The 22,291-nt window shown below is 46.6% G+C and overlaps 1 protein-coding gene across 4 annotated transcripts in view; it reads right to left on the bottom strand.

Moving 5' to 3' along the window:
- LOC119967375 (A-kinase anchor protein 7-like) overlaps positions 1 to 16,920 on the bottom strand; it is a 292,631-nt gene extending 275,711 nt beyond the window's left edge. For 2 of the 4 annotated variants that reach the window (XR_005460971.1, XM_038799864.1), the window contains exon 1: positions 16,032 to 16,920. Coding sequence is in view for 1 of the 4 variants with exons in the window: in XM_038799863.1 (XP_038655791.1) it covers positions 16,032 to 16,752 (721 nt within the window). In the remaining 3 variants the exon portion in view is untranslated. The remainder of the gene's footprint in view (positions 1 to 16,031) is intronic. The other 2 variants (XR_005460970.1, XM_038799863.1) reach the window with 2 other exon arrangements.
- Positions 16,921 to 22,291: the final 5,371 nt, after the last annotated feature.

Here is a 22,291-nt window from a genome sequence, read left to right as displayed (position 1 = left end):
TAGTCACATAGCATGAACTATATCAAAAAAACCTGTTGTACAGAACTGAACTTTTCAGCACACCAATCTCAGTTACTATTCAGAATTCTGGTGTTGAAACTGGGGCGGTTTTCAAAGAACACAAGTGAAGTATCGATAGAAATAAAGAACTGTCTTCTGTTATATATCGGTAGCCCCCAATTTGCTTGGGAGAAAGTATAACATTTTCAGAGCTGCATTGTAGCTGGTTTTCACTACAGTTTAGTAAAATGCAACATGTATTAGTAAAATAATGTGTTAAAAAAAAGTGACCGCTTGAACTGTGGAGAAACCAGGTGCTCTGTCGGAGTGGTGCCCCTGCACCTGGTCTTTCCAGGATGCTCTTCAGAACAAAGAGAAAACTTCTTTTTAAAAAACCTCTGTGGTCCGAAAGTACAGCTACTCAAAAGAAGAAGCACTCAAGAGTTAACGGACTCCTGAAGAATTTAAAAATAAACAATGTTACGCCTTCCTTTGTAGTTGTCTAGACCGGTCAATCAAGAGGCTTTGAAAAGGCAATGGTCAATGAAATTGAATTTAAACAATGCAGTTCAAAGTTTTGCACAGAGGATTCATAACATTAAAGGGCAATGAAACTGGCTTCAAAGGTTTCCACCACGGTAAAGACAAGACTTTTACCTTCACCTCACAGATCTTTCGTATTGACATGCTGGGGGAGAGTTTAAGGGTTTAAGGCTAGAGAGAGAAGACTTTTACTTTCTTCACTCAGATCTTGACATGCTGAGAGTCTAAATGTTTTAAAGGATACCGGTGGGAAGACCCGTCAAACGACCATAATCCCAGGAAAACCGCCCGATCTGAGACCCATCAGCCGAGCCCATGGCTCCCCCCTCCTTTCACCCCCAACTTCCCCTGAAGGAATCCCTCGGCACCCTGGAGGAAAACGTGGGGAGTGTCCTCACCCCTTTGCCACGCTTCGGGAGTCCAAGTTATCAGGTCCCTGTTTTTCAGGACTCTCGGCTGGGGCGGGGGGCTTATGCATCAATATGTCGAAGCGAAGATGGTCGATAGCTTTAAGTTCCTGGGGGTCACCATCACCAACAGTCTGACCAGATCCACTTACCATGATGCAATAGTCAAGAAAGCCCAACAAAGTCTCTACTTCCTATGGAAGCTAAAGAAATTTGGCATGTCTGCATTGACTCTCACAAACGTCTACAGATGTGCGATAGAGAGCATCTTATCAGGCTGCATCACAGCCTAGTATGGCAGCCGCTCAGTCCAAGATCGCAAGAAACTGCAGAGTGTGGTGAACTCAGACCAAGGAATCACACAAGCTTGCCACCCCCACATTGATTCTGAATACACCTCCCGCTGCCTCAGGAAGGCAGACAGCATTATCAGAGACCCCTCCCACCCAGGCATTGCCTTCTTCCAGACCCTTCTGTCAGGCAGAAGGTTCAGAAGTTTGAAGACCCGCACATCCAGACATAGGAACAGTTACAAGACTCCTCAACGATTCCCCCTGGGACTGATCTGTTCCCTGTAAGAATACTATTCACAACACCCTATGCTGCTCTTGCTCATGTATTTGCTTTGTTTGGTCCCTTGTTCCGCACTGTAACCAATCACTGTTTGTCGATGTACCATTTGTCAATGTTCTCTGTGATTACTTTTTTGTCTACTATGTACGTACTGTGTACATTCCCTCGGCCGCAGAAAAATACTTTTCACTGGACTTCAGTACATGTGACAATAAATCAAATCAAGTCAAATGATATTAAAGTTTGCTTCATTGAAGTGTTTGCATGTTCCCGCCAGATCTGGGCGGGAGGCTCGTTGGGGCCGGCCAGGAGACTAGAGCGTCAATCCCGCTTTAATCTCATATCTGATTTACCGGGCCATTGAGATTTCCACCACTGCCTAACAGCCCCAGAAAATCCTCCACCTCCCCGTTGTTGTATTTTAGAGAGCAATTTGAGCACTACAGCACTTGGCGCTATTATTTACAACTTGACCACTGGTTGCAGCACTTTTGCAAATAAAAACTTTTGCACCAAGTGACAAGACAGCAGAAAAAGTTAAAAATCATAATTCTGGTATTCACACGATTGTTGCAATGCCCATGATCAGAATCCACCAATCCCTTCAATTCCAATCTACTACAGGTGTGCAACAGCTTCCCTTAGATTTCAAATGATACTTTTAAAAACTGCAATATATTTTCAAATACAATAACTCAAAAGATGGGCACACACATTGATAGTTTTTCTGTACTGTGCAAAATCGTTCTCATCAAAAGATTACTTTAAACTGCCCAGTGATCATGCAGGAAAACATAATGTGTGTTCATTTAATTTCCCCTTATCTTGACTAGCTCAGGCTTTGCACAATAAGACTCATCTCTTCATCGCTTTGTTACATTAGCAACTATGACTGATAAAATGTGACAGATGTCCAGATGGGACTGTTTACTAATAATCCACTTAACCAGATTATACCTCGGAGCATTAGTTTGGAACCCTTTGGTCTTTTCATTTGCTAGGTCAGCTGCGGATATTAAATGTGCACAAACTTGCATCAGTTTTATTGCGCACTACTCCAGCAGCTTGAACTGAAGTGTAGTTTAATAAAAGTATAGAATCAGAGCTCTACCGAGAAGCACATGGGGAACAGATCTGCAAATTATGCATGACCAGCAGCTACAACTGACCCAAAGATGGTGCGGCACTGAGGATTGCATACGTCAGAGAGATTACATCATAAATTCGCTTAAAACCTCTCAGCCTAATAGACGACAGAAAGAAAATACTTCTATTTTATAGTGCTATTCACGACCTTATAACGTGCCAAAGCAGGTTACAACCAATGAAGTACTTTTGAAGCACAACTGCTGTTGTAACTAGGAAACACGCACACTGCAGGCACTTGTAAACAGCAATATAATAATGACCCAACACCTGTTTAAATCATCACACTTCTGCATATCAGCTCAGAACCTGATACTGTTTCTGCAACATGACACCTGCATCGCTTAAAAACAGTTTCAGACAATCTTTGGCTTTCCATCTGCCTGTCACCATTTCGCCCGAAAGCCTTTCTCATGGCTAAATGTTCATATACAATTCTCATGGCTAAATGTTCATATACAATTCTCATGGCTAAATATTCATATACAATTCTCATGGCTAAATGTTCATGTACAATTCTCATGGCTAAATGTTCATATACAATTCTCATGGCTAAATGTTCATATATAATTCTCATGGCTAAAATGTTCATATACAATTCCAATCTGTCGGATTAGAAGTTATCACACTACAGAGAGCTATCGAAAAAATGTTTTAAACAAATTTAGAGTACCCAATTTTTTTTTCCATGGCCAATCCACCTACTCTGCACATCTTTGGTTGTGGGGGTGAGACCCAAGCAGACACGGGGAGAATGTGCAAACTCCACACGGACAGTGACCCGGGGCCGGGATTGAATCTGGGACCTCGGCACCCTGAGGCAGCAGTGCTAACCACTGTGCCAACGTGCCACCCCCGAGAGAAATCCAAATTGCCACACATACCCAACTGCAAAATCTTAGACTTGGTTACAATTTATTCCTCCAGATACCTCTTCTCAACAAAAAATATTGACTATTACAAGCAGAAACCCTTTCTTAGTGATCCAAAACATTATCTGGTGTATGTTGTATTATGAAATTTGGAATAACACAAGCTGCCACTTGATGCAGTTTTGAGTAAAAGATGCTCCAGACTTTGAAGTGAGTTCAATGTGTTTTATTGAACTATTAGCACAGTTCTCAATGAGTTCGACTCTCTGCTAATCTAACTGTAGTAACTCAGTCTAACTGAACCAGCCTTGCTCTAAGCCACATGCTAGGGTGTGATGCTGGGGATACACCCTGTCTCCACTCTGTAGATATTGGTCTGTGGAAAGGGGCAGGGTGTGAGTGTCTCATCGCTTTTATAGTGAGATACCACCCCTGAGTGTCCTGACTGCTCATTGGTCGTGTCCTATTCTATGTGTTCATTAGCTGCATGTTTGCATATCATGAGAGTGTACGAGTAACATGGGATATCAGGTCACAAAATAAACATAATTAAGGATGCACAAGGGTAAAAGGTTAGCGGCATAAACTCTTAATCTCTACAACTGACTGAGAAATAACATGTCAACGGCCAACACTCTAGGCTAGACAAGTCAAGTTTATTAAGATTAAACAGAAATAACAGCAAATTTATATGTATAAAAAATATACATACATAAAAATATATCTTGTACAACTTCTCCCCATGTTTAGTGTCCAGTTAGAAATGGATGTTCACCACATGCTCTTCTAGCTCTGACTACTAAAAACTTCCAGGATTCTCCAGGGCCGCCAGCCGGAGGCGGGAATTCCAACGGCCAGGTGAATTGGGTGCCGAGTAAAAAAACACAAGTTTTGCAATCAAAGCCCAGACCGATGAGGTTCCAGACTGCCCCAACGAGGTTCCCGTCCCGAGCCGGCGAGGACATGCAAAGTGGGAAGGGTGCTCGGTTCACCTGCGTCCTGTGAGGTTCCAGCCCCCATCCAGGGGTCCCACTAACGTGAATTGGTGCAAGTCCTGAAAAACAGGAACCTGGCGGCTTGCAGTCCAGGGGGGGGGGGGGGGGGGGGCAAAGGGGTTAGTATCCTCCCTCTCTACAATTGCCTCCAGGATGCCATGGGGGGGGTTCATCATGGGAGGAGGGGTTCAGGAGGCCTGAGCTGGAAGGTGCTCAGGTTGGTGGTCTTTCCTGGGATGGCTTCAAATCCATTAAACTGTCAGTATCTCAAAATTAAAGTTCTCTGACAATAAAGTGGAAGTCTTCCCATCTGCAGCCTTAAACCCTTTTGACAGTCAGCATGCTAAATTCGAAGGTCTGAGATTAAATTAAAAGTCTTCCCTTTAATGTGATGGAAACTTTTGAAGTTTCCTTTTTCACCGTCACTTTCATTGCCCTTTAACTTTTGAAGCCTCTGGTCAAGCTTACAAGCTCAAAAGCTTTGAACTGCATGGTTTACATTCAATTTCACAGACCATTGCTTTTTGATTGACTGGTCCATGCAGTTTCCAGGGATGGATTATTTACATAGCCTTTAAAAAGTATTTTATTCGCCATATTTTCATCATTTTCACCACACTAAAGAGAAACAGAAACAAAACCCCAAAAATATAACAAAGAAAAGTCACCCACAAACCCATATCCTCCCTCCTCCCATCAACAGCACCCAACTCCCGAAAGAGCATAATAAATAATCCTCAAGAATTGCAGAACCCCTGATTTGCCCCCCTCAGCTCAAACTTCACCTTCTCCAGGGTCAAAAGCTCCAGCAGGTTCCCCCCACGCCACACCGAGGTGCAGGCTGGACAGACTGACCTCCACACCAGCAGGACCCGCCGGAAAGCGGTCAGCGAGGCGTTGGCAAAAACTTCTGCCCCCACACATGCCTGCAACTTGGGCTGGTCCACCAAAAATGATATCAGGCTAAATACCGCCCTCCAAACCTTTTCAGCTTTGGGCAGAACCAAAGCATATGAATTTGGTTTGCAGGTGCCCTCCCAAATCGCTCAATTACATCCTCCAACCCCTCAAACATCTGGCTCATCCTTGATTCTGAGGTGCACCCTATGCACGACTTTCAGCTGTATCAGCCGCAGCTTCGCACACAAAATTGAGGCAATTACCCTCCAAACCACCTCACGGCACAATCCCTCTTCCATCGCCCCCCCCCAAACTCCTCCTCCCACTTTGCCTTAATCCCCTCAATAGACACCCTGTCCTCCTCCAGGATCCTCCCATAGATCTCCAAACCAACTCCCCTCTCCAGCCCTCCCATTGACAACACCGCCTCCAGCAACGAGGAGGCTGATGTTATCAGGAAGGTCGGGAACACCTTCCTTGTGAAATCCCGAGTCTGCAGCTACCGAAGCCCTTCCCCCTGCGCCAATCCACACTTCTCTCCCAACTCCTCCAGACTCACGAATTGTCCAAGAAATAATTCCTTCATTTCCTTGATTCTCCCTCTCTTCCTGTAATGAACTCCAATTGGCTTTATTGGTTGGCCAATTGGAGTATGATAGCTCATTGAGGGGGCCCATATAAGCACCTGTGTAGGCTTTGTGAGCCAGTCTTTAGTTGACTGGACTGCTAGCAGCACTGTTTGTAGCTGCTCCTGTAATATCGTTATTGTAAATAAATATTGGTGTGGTGACGGAACTCCTGCCTCCCGTGGATTGCTACACTTCCTAACTCCGAAACCTCAATCCATCCTCCCGGCTCAGACTCATTTTTCTCCCTAATCAGCACATCCCTGACCCGGCCCCCAGCTTAAAATGTTGCCTAAACTGTCTCCAGATCTTCAAAAGTGGCCGCCACCACCGGACGTTCCTGGAGCCATCGGGGGCAGCGCAGTTTCCAGCGCCTGCAATACCAACCCACTACACAAGCCCTCCTCCATCTTAACCCATCGGGTCAATTTGTCCACGAAGGATTTCGGTAAAAAGAGCGGTAGGCACTGGAATAAGAACAAAAATCACAGTAACACCCAACACCTGGCCTGCCAACGACAGAGGGAGGTTGTCCCTCCTTGCCAAATCGGCCATCACCTTCCCCACCGGACGAGTAAAATTATATTTTCAGAGCCCACCCCAATCCCGGGCCACCTGCACCCCTAAGTACCTAAAGTGGGTTGCCGCCAGATGAAATGGCAGCCCCCCACCCCCACCTCTACTCCCAACTGGGAGACCACAAAATACTCCCTCTTGCCCAAGTTCAATTTATACCCAGAGAATGTCCCAAATTTTTTAAGCAATTCCATTATACTCACCACTGGCAGGCTCTGTTCCACGATGCATAATGTGGATCAGGACACCCTATGTTCCACCCCACTTTCCTTAGCTCCAAGCTCCTTAGTGCAATGGTCAAGGGCTCTATAGCCAGTGCAAACAAGGGGGACATAGGGCACCCCTGCCTCGTACTCCAGTGCAGTCCAAAGTATCCAAAGTTCATACAGTTAGTTGCAAACACTTGCCATCGGCTCCTTGTACCACAGCCGTACCTATGGCATGAACCCAGCCCAATTCCAAATGTCTCCAATACCACCATCAAGTAACCCCACTATACCCGATCTAACGTCTTCTGTGTGTGCAGTGCCACCACCACCTCAGTCTCCTTTCCCTCTGCCGGAGACAGGATCACATTCAGCAACCTCCTCACATTCGAGAACAACTGCCTTCCCTTCACCTACCCAGTCTGATCCTCCCCCTCACCTTCGGGAGACATCTATCCAGCCTTTCAGTCAGAACCCTTGCCAATATCTTGGCATCTACATTCAGTAAGGATATGGGCCTATACAACCCACACTCCACTGGTTCCTTATCCTTCTTTAGCAGCAACAAAATCAAAGCCTGCCCCTTTGTCTGTGGCAAGACACCCCTGCCTTTTGCATTCTTGAACATTCCCACCATCAGCAGCGCCAACATATGGGTGGTGCGGTAGGACAGTGGTTAGCACTGTTGTTTCACAGAGCCAGGGTCCCAAGTTCGATTCCTGCTTGAGTCACTGTCTGCTCAGAGTCTGCACGTTTTCCCCGTGTCTGTGTGGGTTTCCTCCGGGTGCTCTGGTTTCCTCCCACAAGTCCCGAAAGATGTGCTGTTAGGTGAATTGGACATTCTGAATTCTCCCTCTGTGACCTGAACAGGCTCCGGAATGTGGCGATGAGGGGATTTTCACAGTAACTTCATTGCAGTGTTAATGTAAGCCTACTTGTGAGAATAATAAAGATTATTCACATTTTATTAATGTATCCATAAATTTCCTGCAAAATTCAACTGGGAACCTGTCAGGTCCCGCCGCCTTCCCTGCCTCCATCCTCCCAATCGTCTCCTTCACCTCCTGCTCCCCCACTGGCCCCTCCAAGCCTGTTATATCCTCTTCATCCAATCTTGGATACTCCAACCTGCCCAGGAACTCCCTCGCTCCTTCCCAGGATGCTCCAATCTATATAGCTCTTCAAATACTTTATTGATCTGCTCCAGGGGCACTACCAACTTCTCCATCCCGCACACGAACTATCTCTCTCGCCGCCGCCTTGCTCCGGAGCTGGCTGGACAGAGTATGACCTGCCTTCTCCCCATGCTGCCCCCATGCTGCCCCCCCCCCCCTCCTCCCCCCCACACTGTCGCACCGCTTTCCCTTTGGACAACTGGTCGAACCTTGTCCGAAGCTCCTTCCCCTTGGCCAAGACAGCCGGGTCTGGGTCTCCCGTGTACCTCCTATTGACCTCCAGAATCTCCTCTTATCAATTTTTGGTGCTCCTCTCTCCTCCTTGCCCACCTTAGCCTTGAACAAAATCACCTCCCCCCTCACTACTGCCTTCAGAGCCTCCCAAAAAGGACCGACCGCGAGACTTCCCCCGTGCAATTAAACCCTACATATTCCCTGATCATCTTCCCGATCTTATTACAAAAAATCCGATCCACTAACAACTTCATATCCATTCTCAACCCGGCCTCTGGGCCATCCTATTCTCCAAAACCACATCCACCCAATGCAGATGGTCCAAAATCACTATTGCTGAATACTCTGACCTCCTAACCCCAGCTAATAGCGCCTTCCCCACCATCAAAAAGTCTATCTTTGAGTACACTATGGACTGGGGAGAAAAACAGATACTTCCTTTCATTCTGATGCAGGAACTTCCACAGGTGCACTCCTTCCATCTCTCTCATGAGCCCAGCTCGTGCCACTGCCTGCGCTGACTGGGCCAGCGAGCACAGCTGAGACCTATTCATCTACGACTCCCGCAGCATATTCCAATACCCCCACCCCCAAATTGTGGGTATTGGAATCTGGAATGGCACCCAGCAGCCTCTTCACAAACCCTGCTTCATCCCAGTTGGGAGCATACACATTTGCCAGTACCACCAGACTCCTCTCAAACGCCACTATGATTGTACCTGCCCCCTTGGTCCGCCGCCACCTTCTCCATCTGAAACCTCACCCTCCTGCCCACCAATACCGCTACCCCCCCCCGAACCAGACTATCGAACACCAAATGGAAAACCTAACTCACCCAACCCTTACTAAGCATCACCTGATCTTTCATCCTCAGATAGGTCTCCTGCAGCATCACCACGTCAGCCTTTAAGCTCTTGAAATGTGCAAAAAACCTCGACCACTTCACCGGCCCCCCGAGCCTCCTCACATTCCACATTACCATCCCGATTGGGGGCTCTCACTCCCCCATCCCTCCCCCACCCCTCCTATGCACCATCATAACCCGGGTCCTGCCCTCTGGGCTTGGCCAGCCCCATCTCTTTGTTGCCGTCGAAACCCCTGCCCCCCTCCCAGAATCCCCCCCATCCACTTCCTCTTGAAAACACCTCTCCCAGTATCAATCCCAGTCCCCCACATTTCACACCTCCCAGGCCCATCAAAACGTGTTCGACCAGGTTCCAACGACTGCAGCCGCTCCCCCTACCACACCCGCGTTCACTAGCCAAATGTCGCTTGATAGGGTGGAGGCTCCTGCCCACAGACCCCCCTCTTAATCCCCTCCAGTGCAAAAAGAAAATCCAGGAAACTGCCAAACCCCAATATATTTATACCCAATGACCTATAGCAAAGGTAATCTGCCCATTCCCATCAACCAACCCGAAAACTCAACTGTTCCCCCCACAAATACAAATCAAATAACAACCCAAAACAAGAAATAAAGGCTGAGCAGCACCACCCTCCCCTCAGTCCAAGTCTAAATCCCAGTCCCATCTCTCATTTCAATCCTGTCCTTCGGACTTCACAAAGCCCTCCGCTGCCTCCACCATCGCAAAGTAGGAGTCTCTCAAGTTGTAGGTCACCCTCAGCTTCACCGGGTAGACCACGCCAAACCTCTCACAAGTACTGTAGAGTGCTACCTTCTCCCCTCCGAAGGCTGCCCACCTCCTCGCAAGCTCCACCATGAAGGCCTGGTATATTCGAATACCAACCACGTCCGACCTCACGCCTTTGCTTCGCCCAACTCAGGACCTTCTCCTTGACATGAAACTTGCGAAGGCAAATTATAACCACCCTTGGTAGCCCATGTGTCTTCAGCTTGGGCCTGAGCGACCGAAGAACCCTGTCCAGCTCATATAGGGAGGTTCTTCCACCTCCCCGAACAATTCCACCAGCATCTTTGTGAAGTACCTAAGTCGGCCTCGGGCCCTCCACCCTCTCAGGCAAGCCCACACTGCATAGATTCTGCCACCTCGACCTATTCTCCAAGTCCTCCACCTGAGTTCTGAGGCCCGGAGTCCTTTATTGGCCTCCACCACCCTCCGCAGCTCCTCGCCCATTGAGGTGAACTGGTCACTGAGCTGCGACAAAGAACTTCCTCCATTCCATTCAACTTCTCTCCTTGCTCCCATACCTCGGCCAATGTCTTTGACACCGCTGCCTTCACCGGGGGAGTCGCCCCCTTCACCTACCTACTCATTCATTGCAGTCAACGTCTCCTTTCGCAGCACCTCCATGTGCTTGGTGAACTGCCTCTCGAATTCTCTGGCATCACCTCGGTCGGACTTTCCACTCTGAGCGGCTCAGCCCTACCCAGCAACCCAGTCTCTGCTACCGGGTTGACCTGTTCACTCGACGGCGAACTTTCTCTCGCTCTCTTCTTCCCTACGTTATCTTTCTGTGTCCCAGATATTCCCCACCTTCCAGCACCAGCTTGTTCAAAATCTCCCCCCAAAACCGGGCATTAAACTCCAAATACAGATACCTCTAGCAGGTGCTACCCAACGTGCAACTTCTGCCTACATGCCACCACTGGAGTCCACTCTATTTATATAGCTCTACAGGGGTTCATCTTGAGGCCAGCGATTTTTCTAACAAAAATGTATTTTTTTTTTTTATAAAGTGCCTGTCTCTTTGTTCTGAAGAGCTGTCTAGAAAGACCAGGTACTTGCCTGTGAAATTAAATGTGAACAATGCAGCTCAAAGCTTTTAGCCTTCCAGGCATAGAAACAGGCTATAAAAAGTGACAGGCAATGAATTTGACTGTGAAAAGATACTTAAAAGATTTCCACTACATTAAAGGGAATACTTTTTCCTTTGTCTCACAGATCTTTGAACTTGGCATGCTGACAGACTGTTTAAAATGTTTAAAGGCTGCAGTTGGGAAGACCAGCCAAACAAACCCCACCCCAGGAACGATTCCTGACTTGAGCCCCTCCAGCCCAGCCCATGTACCCCTGACTCCCAGGAAGGACCCCCTCAGCACCCTGGATTAAATTCAGGGAGGGTGCTCACCCCCTGGAATGAATGATGCCAGGTTGGCACTGCCCAGGGACAGGGATTGGGGGAGCTGCCCATCTGGCGACCCGGGGGGGGGGTCAGCATTCTGACATTGGGACCGGTCAAAAAAATTAGGCCCCATCCAGCAACAACCCATATTCTCTTTAATAAATTTACTGTGTGCCATGGAATGGCACAAAAAGCCAGACCATGTGAAAAAGAATTTGAAGTAGAACGGAATGTCGGGATCACTCCTGAGGCCAACAGGGATCATTACTGTTTTCCCCTAAGTGACAGTATTTGGACTCCAATCGGAAGAATTGCGAACATGGTCTTTTATTTAGACAAACAGCCGAAAAAATATTCTGGTTCAAGCACTCCATGAAACACATGAAGCTGCCAGAAAGACTATGCTTCCACTACACCCAACCTTTCCTGCATGTCGTTTTTGCCACATGGCACGATAAGAGCCCTTCAGACAAACCGCATCATTAAGCCAACTTAGTCCAGCAACAATAGCTGGAAGCTTTACTCCTTACTGCATTCACTTGACTGCTGCATAGCTGAAGTAATTGTGTCCTGGAAGAGCTTATTTGGCTCCCACTGACGTGCTAATAATACAAGTGTGTTCTTCTCTTGCAGATGAGAACTATAAACTTGAGTCGTCAGATACCAGTGATTATTGCCCAGTCAGCAAAAATACCGGCAGCAGAATTTTGAAGGAGTTAAAATTTAAGGAGAGAATGCACACTGGGGAACATTGGCATAGTTCAGGCAAGAGGTGACATGAAGATTAATGAGATGGTCTGAGGTGGAAGTGGAGGTAGGCAACATTCCGTAGCTGGAAGTAACAAATCTTTGGGATTCAGGAGCCATGGAATCAGAAGTTCTGTCTGGGCCGAATAAAATGCCAAAATTATAAATAGTCAGGCTCAACCTGAATTATGGCTTGGAGGATGAAGATTTGACAGCCAGAGTAGAGTTCAGACCTGGTCCAAAGACAATGGTTCAGTGTCAGAAAATGGAAGCCATCTCGGATGTCAAATAAGCTGCCTGACAAGACAGAGGTGGTACAGAGATATGTTGCCAGGAAGAGCTGGGTGTATCAGTATCAGCATATATCTGGAAACTTTCCCCATGTCTGCACTTGGTGCTATCAAGGAATATGGCAAAGAGGAGTCAAAAAGTAGATCACTGTGTTCGGGGCTGGGGCAGCACTCTAAAACCATGCCTGGAATTTCTCCTGCCTTGTTGAGATAGGCAAGAGTGATAGCCACCAAGCTGGACAAAAGAAGAAAGGCAGTGGAATTAACGTCAACACCTATTTCGAGGGTAAATACACACCACAGTCAAAGGAAATATCATTTCTGACTCTGATTTTTTTTTTAAATAAATTTAGAGTACCCAATTCATTTTTTCAAATTAAGGGGCAATTTAGCGTGGCCAATCCACCTAGCCTGCACATCTTTTGGGTTGTGGGGGCGAAACCCACGCAAACACGGGGAGAATGTGCAAACTCCACACGGACAGTGACCCAGAGCCGTGATCGAACCTGGGACCTATTTCTGACTCTGATTAAGGTCGTCACTGATAGGAGGGTAGAATATGTGGTTTAGGACATTGATTGACGCCTTGCGTTTCTCAGCAGTGAGGGACAGAGAGCATCTGAAGCAGATAGATTGGAGGTCTGGATTGAAGTCAGCCGGGACGAACAGCTATCATGTAAAACTTCCTAAGCGATCTTTACAAACATTGATACACTTTCAAGATCTAACTTTAAAACAGAGTTTCCTGCTCGCTCGGCAACAAGGTTCTCATATTTTAACTACCAAAACACAGATTATAATTACAGCTTGGTTTGTTTTAAAATACAATTTTTCATCTCCAAGCCCCACTCAAATAGGAAAGACACGACCCTGGAAATGCACATCACTGTCTAATGCTCCCTTCCCCTTTGAACTTTTAGAAGCATCCTGAAGTGCGCAAGACAACGGTCAATCACTGAAGGCTTTTACAGGTTTTAAGCAGATATTTGTTTTCCCCTGTCTGACTCAGCCTCATATTTTAGAAATGCTTCAACATTTGCCCAAAGGAAAAAAGAAATAGGAACAAGAGTAGGCAATGCAGCCCCTCAAGCTTGCTCAACCATTCAATTAGATCACGAGAAGCAACTCCATTTACTGTCCTGCTCCACATATCCCTCAGTTCTCCGACTCCAAAAAATATCCATCTCCCCCCCTAAATAGTCAATGACGAGGCATCCACAATCCAATGGGATGGTGAATTCCAAAGATTCACAACCCTCAGTGGAGAAATTTCTTCTAATTTCAGTCCTAATTAGTTGGCCCCTTATCCAGTGACAGTGTCCTTCTTGTTTTAGATTCTTCAGCCAGGGAAAACAAAGTTTGTCTCACCTATTGAGCTCCTTCAGATTCCCGTTATGTTTCAATGAGATCACCTCTTATTCTTCTCACTTCCAGAAGGTAAAGGCCCAATATACTTAGTCGATCATCTCTTACTCCAAGTGTCAATTTAGTGAAACTTCACTGCACCTCCTCAAATGCAAGTATGTACTTCCTTAAATATGGAGACCAAAACTGTACACATTACCCCAGGTGTGGTCTCAGCAAAGACCTATGCAATTCTAGCAAGATTTCCTTACTCTTGTACTCCAATCCTCTTGCAATAAATGCACTACCTTCATAATTGCTTGCTGTAAATATCTCCACAGTCCCAGAGGACCATAGGCTGCTCCCCCCTTTGACAGCTGACTGGTGATGACTTAATCTGAGGGTTTCCACACCTCAAGTGAGGGGCAAGGTTGAGAAGGCAGGGCCTTCATGAAAACCTCAGTAGGTACAGAAATTGAACAAGTGCTGTTGGCGTTGTTCCAGATCATGAACCAGCTAACTGAGCTTATTAACTGCACACTAAATATATGTTTCCTGCACAAGCACAAAAAGTTCATCTGAATATTGACATTTACAAATTTAATGCCTTTTGTAAAAACTTAGACCAAAATGAACAAGCTTACACTTCTCCATATTGTATTGCATCTGCCACTCATTGTTGCCATTCATTTAACCCTTTGCATCCTCTTTCTGTCCTCCTCCCAGCTTATATTTCCACTTTGTTTTGAATCGTCATCAATAAACTTAGATGCATTACTCTCAGTCTCGTTGTCTCAGTCATTAATAAAAATTTTAAACTAAAAATGTTTAGCAGCTGATGCCCTTGTAGCACACCACTAGTCACAGCCTGCCAAGCTGAAAATTCTCTGCTTCATGTATGTTAACGAATCATCTAACCATGCTGATAAATTATCCCCAACTCCATGAGCCTTTATCTTTTGTGCCACAAGTTTTGTGCGGCACTTTATCAAATTGCTTTTGGAAAACCTAACATACCACATCTACTGGTTCCCCTTTATCATTGAATCCCTACAGTGCAGAAGTAGGCCATTCGGCCCATCAAGTCTGCACTTTGAAAGACCACCCTACCTAGGCCCACTTCCCTGCACTATTCCTGCAACCTCGCCCGAGAGGCAATCCACCTAACCTGCACATCTTTGGACTTTGGGAGCACCCAGAGGAAACCCATGCCGACACAGGGAGAACATACAAACTCCACACAGACAGTCACCCAATGATGGAATCGAGCCTGGGTCACTGGTGCAGTGAGGTCGCAGTGCTAACCACTGACCCGCCACCCCTTCTAGTTACCTTTAATAAACTTGTCGACAGGATTTCCATTTCCTAAAACCGTGTAGATGTGTTCACTGGATTTTCTTTACATAATGTTCAAAATGTTGTAGATGTTTTGAGACAGGATTATTCTAGGATTTGGCCATCTGACATGCTCCTGATAAAGCTGACGAAACTGGCCACGTTGCATACAATCAGACAGAAGAATGCCTTTAGCTGATAGCATCAGTACTCAAAATATTGAGCTTCATCTCAAGGCTTTGGAAGATGCTGGCTATATAAGTAAAACCTTTAGGGTCTTAAAAGTAACAATAAGCAGAATTCAATTAGTAAATTAGTACTGAAACTTATTTTATAAATCGTATCTTCAAAATTAGAAATTTCAGTTGGAGTTAAAATTGCTTTCTTTTCTCAGTTTGACTTTCTTTGGTTTGACCGAAATAGTTTATCAACAAATAAAACAGTAACATGGATACATGATGTGGGGATACCATTCCAGATATTTACATTGGAATTTTCAACTTTAAATATTCACTGAAAAAGTGGCTTAATTTTAAGGGTTTTGGAGTGAAAGAGCATGCGTAATATCTTTAATATATTGATATATAAACAACTATATTCATGGTTATTCCTTCAAATGATCAAATGATCCAGACCACTAATTCACAAATATGAACAATTGTAGATTTCATTTCTCAAAATACTAACAACAATCCCTGACAAAAAGCATCACTGAAAATGAGTGGGCCTGACAACTTATCGGCTGCATGTTACATAGGATAACTTTATTGCAACTAATGCTACAAATGGTAATTTTATAAAATAGACAAATATTGGATAAGGTGTAAATTGTGTCGACAGGTGTATGGAATCTTGCACAATAGCTCGTGAAGCTGACTGTGGTACGGTATAATCAATTTTAGTGCTATTACTGGTACCTGGTAGTGATCATAAATTATTGATACACGTTATAATAAAGCTTCCGAAATTCGGAACAAAAAGCACTTATGATTGCAATACATTCTGTGCGATTCTCACCATTCTGCAGAAAGTCTTTAGCATTTGAATGTGATAGTAAGCAGTCTGTGTGAGCAGGCGAATCCCTGACAGAAGCTGCATCAGACTCAGGTGTTGACACTCGCTGGAGTTCTTCACTGCTTTGCTGATCACAATCCATAGGCATCGCAATATTACCGTCTTCCAGTGTCTTTGAAGTTACTGCCTCCATGTCCCTCACAGAGAGGGAATGGCAGGAATCTCCTGCAGAGGACCTGGTGTCTGTTTCACCCAATTTAAAGACAGGTGCTGGAAGTTCTCTTAGAAATAAAGCGGAATAATGGCGTAAAAAGAAGTTTAAAGGATAACATATAGATTCATTTTTTAAATAGTCGGTTGCTTTGAAATACTTGGATTTATTGGGGGATTCCGTTCTTTTAAGACATTGCAATAAGGCAAGCTTTTCAGGGAAAGGTTGAAAGCCCCATTGCTCCACAGGAGGAACGCAAGATCTCCGAGCTGCAAGTTTAAAGTGTATTGACCTTTCACATCCAAGATCTGGCACATCGATTGCACAACCGCCGGCAGCCGGGTCCAAACTCGAGCAGCAGTGAGGGGCGGGCCACTTTCTCCCAGTTCCCGGTGAGAGCGGCAACGGCGAGTTGCAAAAGCTCCTCGGTGTCCTGGTGGCACCCGGATCTGCCCTCCAGCATTTTCCAAGCAGGCAGGCTGATAGGGAGCTGGAGCGGCTCCAGCCGAGCATTGGGTGCTGGCTGCTCCTTTGCTGCAGGCTTTCTGTCCGAGGCGCGGGGTGAGCCGCGCGGGGCCCGGGTTCGCCTTCCAATTGGGAGGGGGGTTCCCGGCTCGCGCTGCCCGGCTACGGCGGCTCGCGAGGGGCTCACGCGCTGTCGCGCTCTGTCACGTTCGAACGCGATTCCCGGGCTCCGGTGCCCCCGCTCGCACCTGCCTGCTGCAAATTGCCCATGCCGTCCTCCAGTCACCCGTGGGCCAGGCTGCTTTTGAAACGCTCTTGTTGCTCGGCAGTGAGCACAGTCCCATATCCACACCTGGCACACGTGTTTTTCTAGTTTTAAACCGTCTCACAGGTAATAATGTGAGCGATTTCAGTCATTACCCCCCCCCCCCCCACTAGTTAATCCTGGGATCTTGCAATTACAGTCATAATTCTGCGCACCCTGAAAGTAAAAAGAAAGCCCCATGACACCTTTCTCGACTTCGAATGTTCCTAAGCACTTGGAATCAGAGAATGGTTTCAGTGCAAAAGACCATTCGTCCCATCACATCTGTGCTGGTTGTCTGCAAGAACAACTCTGCCAATCCTACTCTCTGCTTTTCCTCACAGTTCTGCAATTGTTTTTCTTTTCAGTGCGTTTCCAACTCCCTTTTGAAAGCCTCAACAGTGAATACTCTGGGCCCGATTCTCCGGAAAAATTTCCAAGTGCTGTAGCGAGCGGGAATTGCCACAGGTTTCCCGGCGCTCGGCCCGCCGGCAACACTATTTACCATTAATTGGCCACTTAACAAAGCCTCATGGGTTTTCCGCCCCGATTGCCAGCTCACCAGCTGATTCTTCGGGACCGCGCTCGCCAGCCCCACCACGAGCAACGTTGAGCAGCACTTAGACTGCACTTGCTCAGCCAACCACAGCCATCTCGCAACAATGGCGCAGAGGAGACTGACCCAAAGATTCGGGATGCTGACCTGGGGAGTGTTGCTTGTTCTGGGTGAGTGTGCGTAACACTCAATTTGGCTGTTTCTTTACTTAGCTCTGGAGTCGCCAGGTATCGTTAAGATACCGCCACAAGTTTCAAGGTGAAGTTCAAAGCAATAAAACCATACACCAATTAGTAAGTTCAAACAACTGAGTTTATTATAATACAATTATAATAACTACCCATGCACACGCTAAAAGGATTAAACGATTCCTACCGCTAAATAAACTAATACTTATCTTGAAGGAACTGCCGGGTCAGGGAACAAGGCCTCTTGCTCTGCTCTGGTCTGCAGACTCCAGGTTGGTATAAGTTAAAAGGGGTCAGGAGTGTCTATCTCTTGTAGCGATCGCTGTGAGACACTTACTTGCTGGCGGCAGCTGTCCCAAACCTCTCTCTCTCTCTCTCCTTCAAGGTCTTCTTGGCAAAAGCTGGTCGAGGTGCTGGTCTACAGAGGAGGGAGGTCAAGGAGAGAGGAGGGCTGGACAAAAAGAATGAACCATGTGTGGGACCTGTCTTTTATAGGTCCCAGGGATCCATGCCCCTTTGGGCGGACTCCCTTGCCTGCTCTGAATCGATTGGGTCTCTTCCCAATCGATATGTTTGAATGCCCCCCCATACTGAGGCTGTTCCTTAGCTACTGGGCGGGCTTTCAGGCTCTTTGTTTTCGAACCTAGCTGGTGCCGGGGTGTCTGCTATTCTTTACAATGTTGCAATCACTTCCCCATTTGTGTCCATTGTCTCTGGAATCGTTCCAGTAATATGCTAACTATCCCGGAGATTGGCTCATTAGTATGCGGAATGTTCGTTTCGGTGCTGTCTGCTCTCTTAGCAGACAGAATCCACACCTGCTTGGTGCAGCCTGCTGGCGCTGCAAACATTGTCCATTTTAACCTGTATGCTTTGCGTTCCTCCATTTTGTATTTAGGGAATGGCCAACTCCGGTGATCCTCATGAGAAATCATGAAGGATCACCCTAGTACGGTGTCTTGGGTCCCCTGACCTCAGCGAGTTCCATGACTTCTATTCTTTCCTCAACTATGGCAAAAAAATTTTAACTAACAATTTCTGATTGGCGCTATGTCAAAGGGGATATGCATTACCAATTGGAATCGGGAACCTCTAACTATCTCAATAAACTACTCTCATCTCATATTTAAACATTCTACAACATTCTAAACCCTTACTCATTCACACAACAGCATCTTTACATTTCATTTTCTGACTCGGCAGTCGAGCGCAGAACATTATAATACATCCGCAATAATCTTTATTTACAGATCGTATCAAAATTAAATCCTTTATTATACATCAAGGGGTTGGGGGGATTGGTAGAATCCGAAAATGGGGAATTGTACTCTATGCACTGTTGAGACCCGCGAGCGGTGGGCTCTCCTTCTCCATTTCCTCATCCTGAGGGTCTGGACTATGATACTGCAATCACCAAGAGTGATTCTATTACATATGACAAGGAGTACCATGTCAGAAATTTGGTACACCAGGTCGGGGTATTGTTACCATTGAATGGGCTGGGGGTGGTCTGGGTTTGGGAGAAGTTAGCAAACTGGGAAAGGGGGTCCGCGTCCATGCGCAACCACACAGATGCCACAATAGCTAAAAACATAGCAATTTGAGTGCTCTTCATCTTCTCTGTCTCTTCTCTTCTCTTCTGGGATCTTGCTGTGCTGTTGCTTCGGTTCCTTTCCCGAACGTCCGAAAGCTAAGGGATCAAGCATATTATCTGTTAGTGTTCAGCTTAATATCTTGACTGTAAGTATATCTGTCCTCTTGTTCCAATTTTCCCTTTATGATGGTCACCTCCATGTGACTCCCTCATTTTTTTTTCAAAAAACGGATTTAGGACCAGACATATACTTATCTACTAAACCAGTGCGAGCCGTCTCGCAGAGTGTTGAAATTTACCATCCCAAAATGTTCTTGGATGTAAATAGCATATGGAGTGGTGGCCGAAGGGCTACCTTAAACAAAAATGAAACCAAGCTTTAGAAACGAAAGGTCGAATGAGTTGCGTATGGGCCGCGACTGGTAAGAGTTGTATGGGATCCCCGGGTAGGGCGTGCTGTGCTGTACCCGAGCTTAGCTGACCAAAGGGGTGGTCTTCAGACAGGGCGGGTCCTCAATGCCGTTTCTCCACTGCCTGAGCAACCTGAAACAAACAGGCAAGAATGTAGTCATTGTGGAATTGCAGCCTCTATTCCCAGAATAGAGGGGCACCTAAAAAAAAAAGGAGGAGCCAAGATGCTCCTAGTGAAACGTTGAGCTGGGCTCCAGACATTTCAGCCGAGTCAAGTTCTCAGAAATATCTGCGGACAAACTAACGTGCATGTGAGGTGGTCACAAGCTTTTCAGCTGAAAAGTAAGTGGCCAACCTCCATATCAAACATTTAACAAACATACAAACAAACATACGTGCAGGTTCCATCAGAAAGGACAGCGCTTCTCTCAAGCGGTTCCTCTTTTTACATCATCTGGACACCTCACTTCTCTTCATTCTCTGCGAACAGGGTCGCAAAGGGGTTGCCGTGTCGGGAGTCAGACATTAAGTCATCCTCTTCTCCCGGATCCCATACACTTGTATGGATCAGGCATGCAATTTTCGCATTGTGTGACCGGGGGTCGCTCTCGTCATTGCGGACAAGTCTCCAAGAATTGTCCCTGTGCCAAATTGTGGGGTCTAAAATTGAAGGAGCGTTGTCGGGGTCGTCAGTGTTGGGTGGTGGGTTTGGGTGTGGGTCTAGATTTTTAATGTAGGTGATCTCCATGGGGTCACTGGAGTCGGGGTCGAAGTCGCTGAAGTGGGGGCTGTAGGGTGGAGTGCTGTGGCTGTCCTCAGTCTCACAATCACTGTTACTGTCTCTGCTGTGGCAGCTTGTGGGCGTTCCAGGGCGTGTCCTAAAGTCGGTGGGCGGAGTCGAGGTCGAGTCCGATGAGGAACTGGTCTGTGAGGGGGACGGTGGAAAGGTGTCTCTGGGCGGGGCAAGGTGTTCTGCTGCATCTAGCAGGACATGGTGTGAGTGGTTTGACTGTGTTCCATAAGCCTTTAGCTGGTTAATGTGGAACCACGCAGTCTTACCGTTGGGGGTACTTTATCCTATATACCGAGGGGCTGATTTCGCCCGAAATTGAGTACGGGCTGGAAAAGTTTGGAGCCAAAAACGTGCTGGGGTTATAAACAGATAACATAACCTGTTGCCCAACCTAAAACTCTGTGGGGTGGACATTTTGTTGAAACAGGCCGTGCTCTGTTTCCGTCTTTTACCCAATTTTACTGCGACTGCTAACTGTGCAGACCTCACAGTCTCAACTAATCGTTTAACTGCTTTCTCGTGTGTGAGGGCCGTCACTTCTGGGCTGGTCATGTTGAGTCCTAAAAGGAATTCTGATCTTCTCATAGGGTGTCCGGTCATGAGTGTGTGTGGGGTGAAACCTGTAGATGATGAAAGTGTTTCTTATGAACATTAGTGCGAATGGGAGCACTGAATCCCAAGTCGAATTGTTCTCCTGTACCATCTTCCTAAGGGTCGATTTTAGAGTCCGATTCATGCGTTCTACTATCCCACTTGACTGGGGGTGATAGGCAATGTGAAAATTCTGTTTTATTCCGCATATGGTCAGGACGTTCTTCATGACCCGTCCTGTAAAATGAGATCCCTGATCTGATTCTATACTTCTGGGGAGACCCCATCTCGTAAAGATGTGGTGGGTCAGGACGTTTGCAGCTGTCTTTGCTGTTTTGGTGCGTGAAGGGAATGCCTCTACCCATTTGGTAAAGGTATCTATGACCACCAGAACATATTTATAGCCATTCCTGCAAGGGGGCAATGGACCTATAAAATCAATCTGGAGGTTAGTCCAGGGGCCATTAGGGCGAGTGTGGCTGAGTTGTGCTTTCTTTGAATACCTCTCCGGGTTATTCTGCGCACAAATTAAACAATTCTCTATATAGTGGGTTACATCCTGTCTTAAGTTGGGCCACCAACAGAGTTGTCTAAGGTGTGTTGTGGTAGGGTCGATCCCTTGGTGTCCATGACCGTCATGGAACAAGGCAATCATTTGATTCCTGTCCTTTTCAGGAACCACATACAATTTATCTTTTATGATCACACCCTCATGTGTGGTCAAAGCGTGTTTGAATTTATCGTACTGGGCCACAAAGTTTCCTTTAAATCTCTCCCGGAGATTTTCATCCTGCTTCTGTGCCTGTACTAAATCTTCTATCTCTGTCTGTGAGACCTGAACTGCACTCACAGGGGCGCTAGCTGGTGCGCTAGCTGGGGGTGTCCAAAAATGACCTCGCCTGGAACCTGCTTTTGCCAGTGCGTCGGCTTTTACATTTCCAGGGGGGGATGACCTATGGTGGCTTCTAACTTTGATAATGCCATACGTCCTATCCTTTGCCTTCTCTAGGATATGGCGGAGTAATGGGGCTGATGGAAGGGGCTCCCCGTCTGCGGAGACAAAACCTCTTGACCTCCACAGGGGTAGAAAATCTGTTAGGCTGTTACAGACATATAAACTGTATATATGTCTGGTGGGCTGGGGAACGAA

The sequence above is a fragment of the Scyliorhinus canicula genome, chromosome 6 (genome assembly GCF_902713615.1).
Source record: "Scyliorhinus canicula chromosome 6, sScyCan1.1, whole genome shotgun sequence".
In the NCBI taxonomy this organism is placed as follows: domain Eukaryota; kingdom Metazoa; phylum Chordata; class Chondrichthyes; order Carcharhiniformes; family Scyliorhinidae; genus Scyliorhinus; species Scyliorhinus canicula.
Note: the sequence above shows the minus strand (reverse complement) of the source record. Positions and strands in the feature narration are given on the sequence as shown.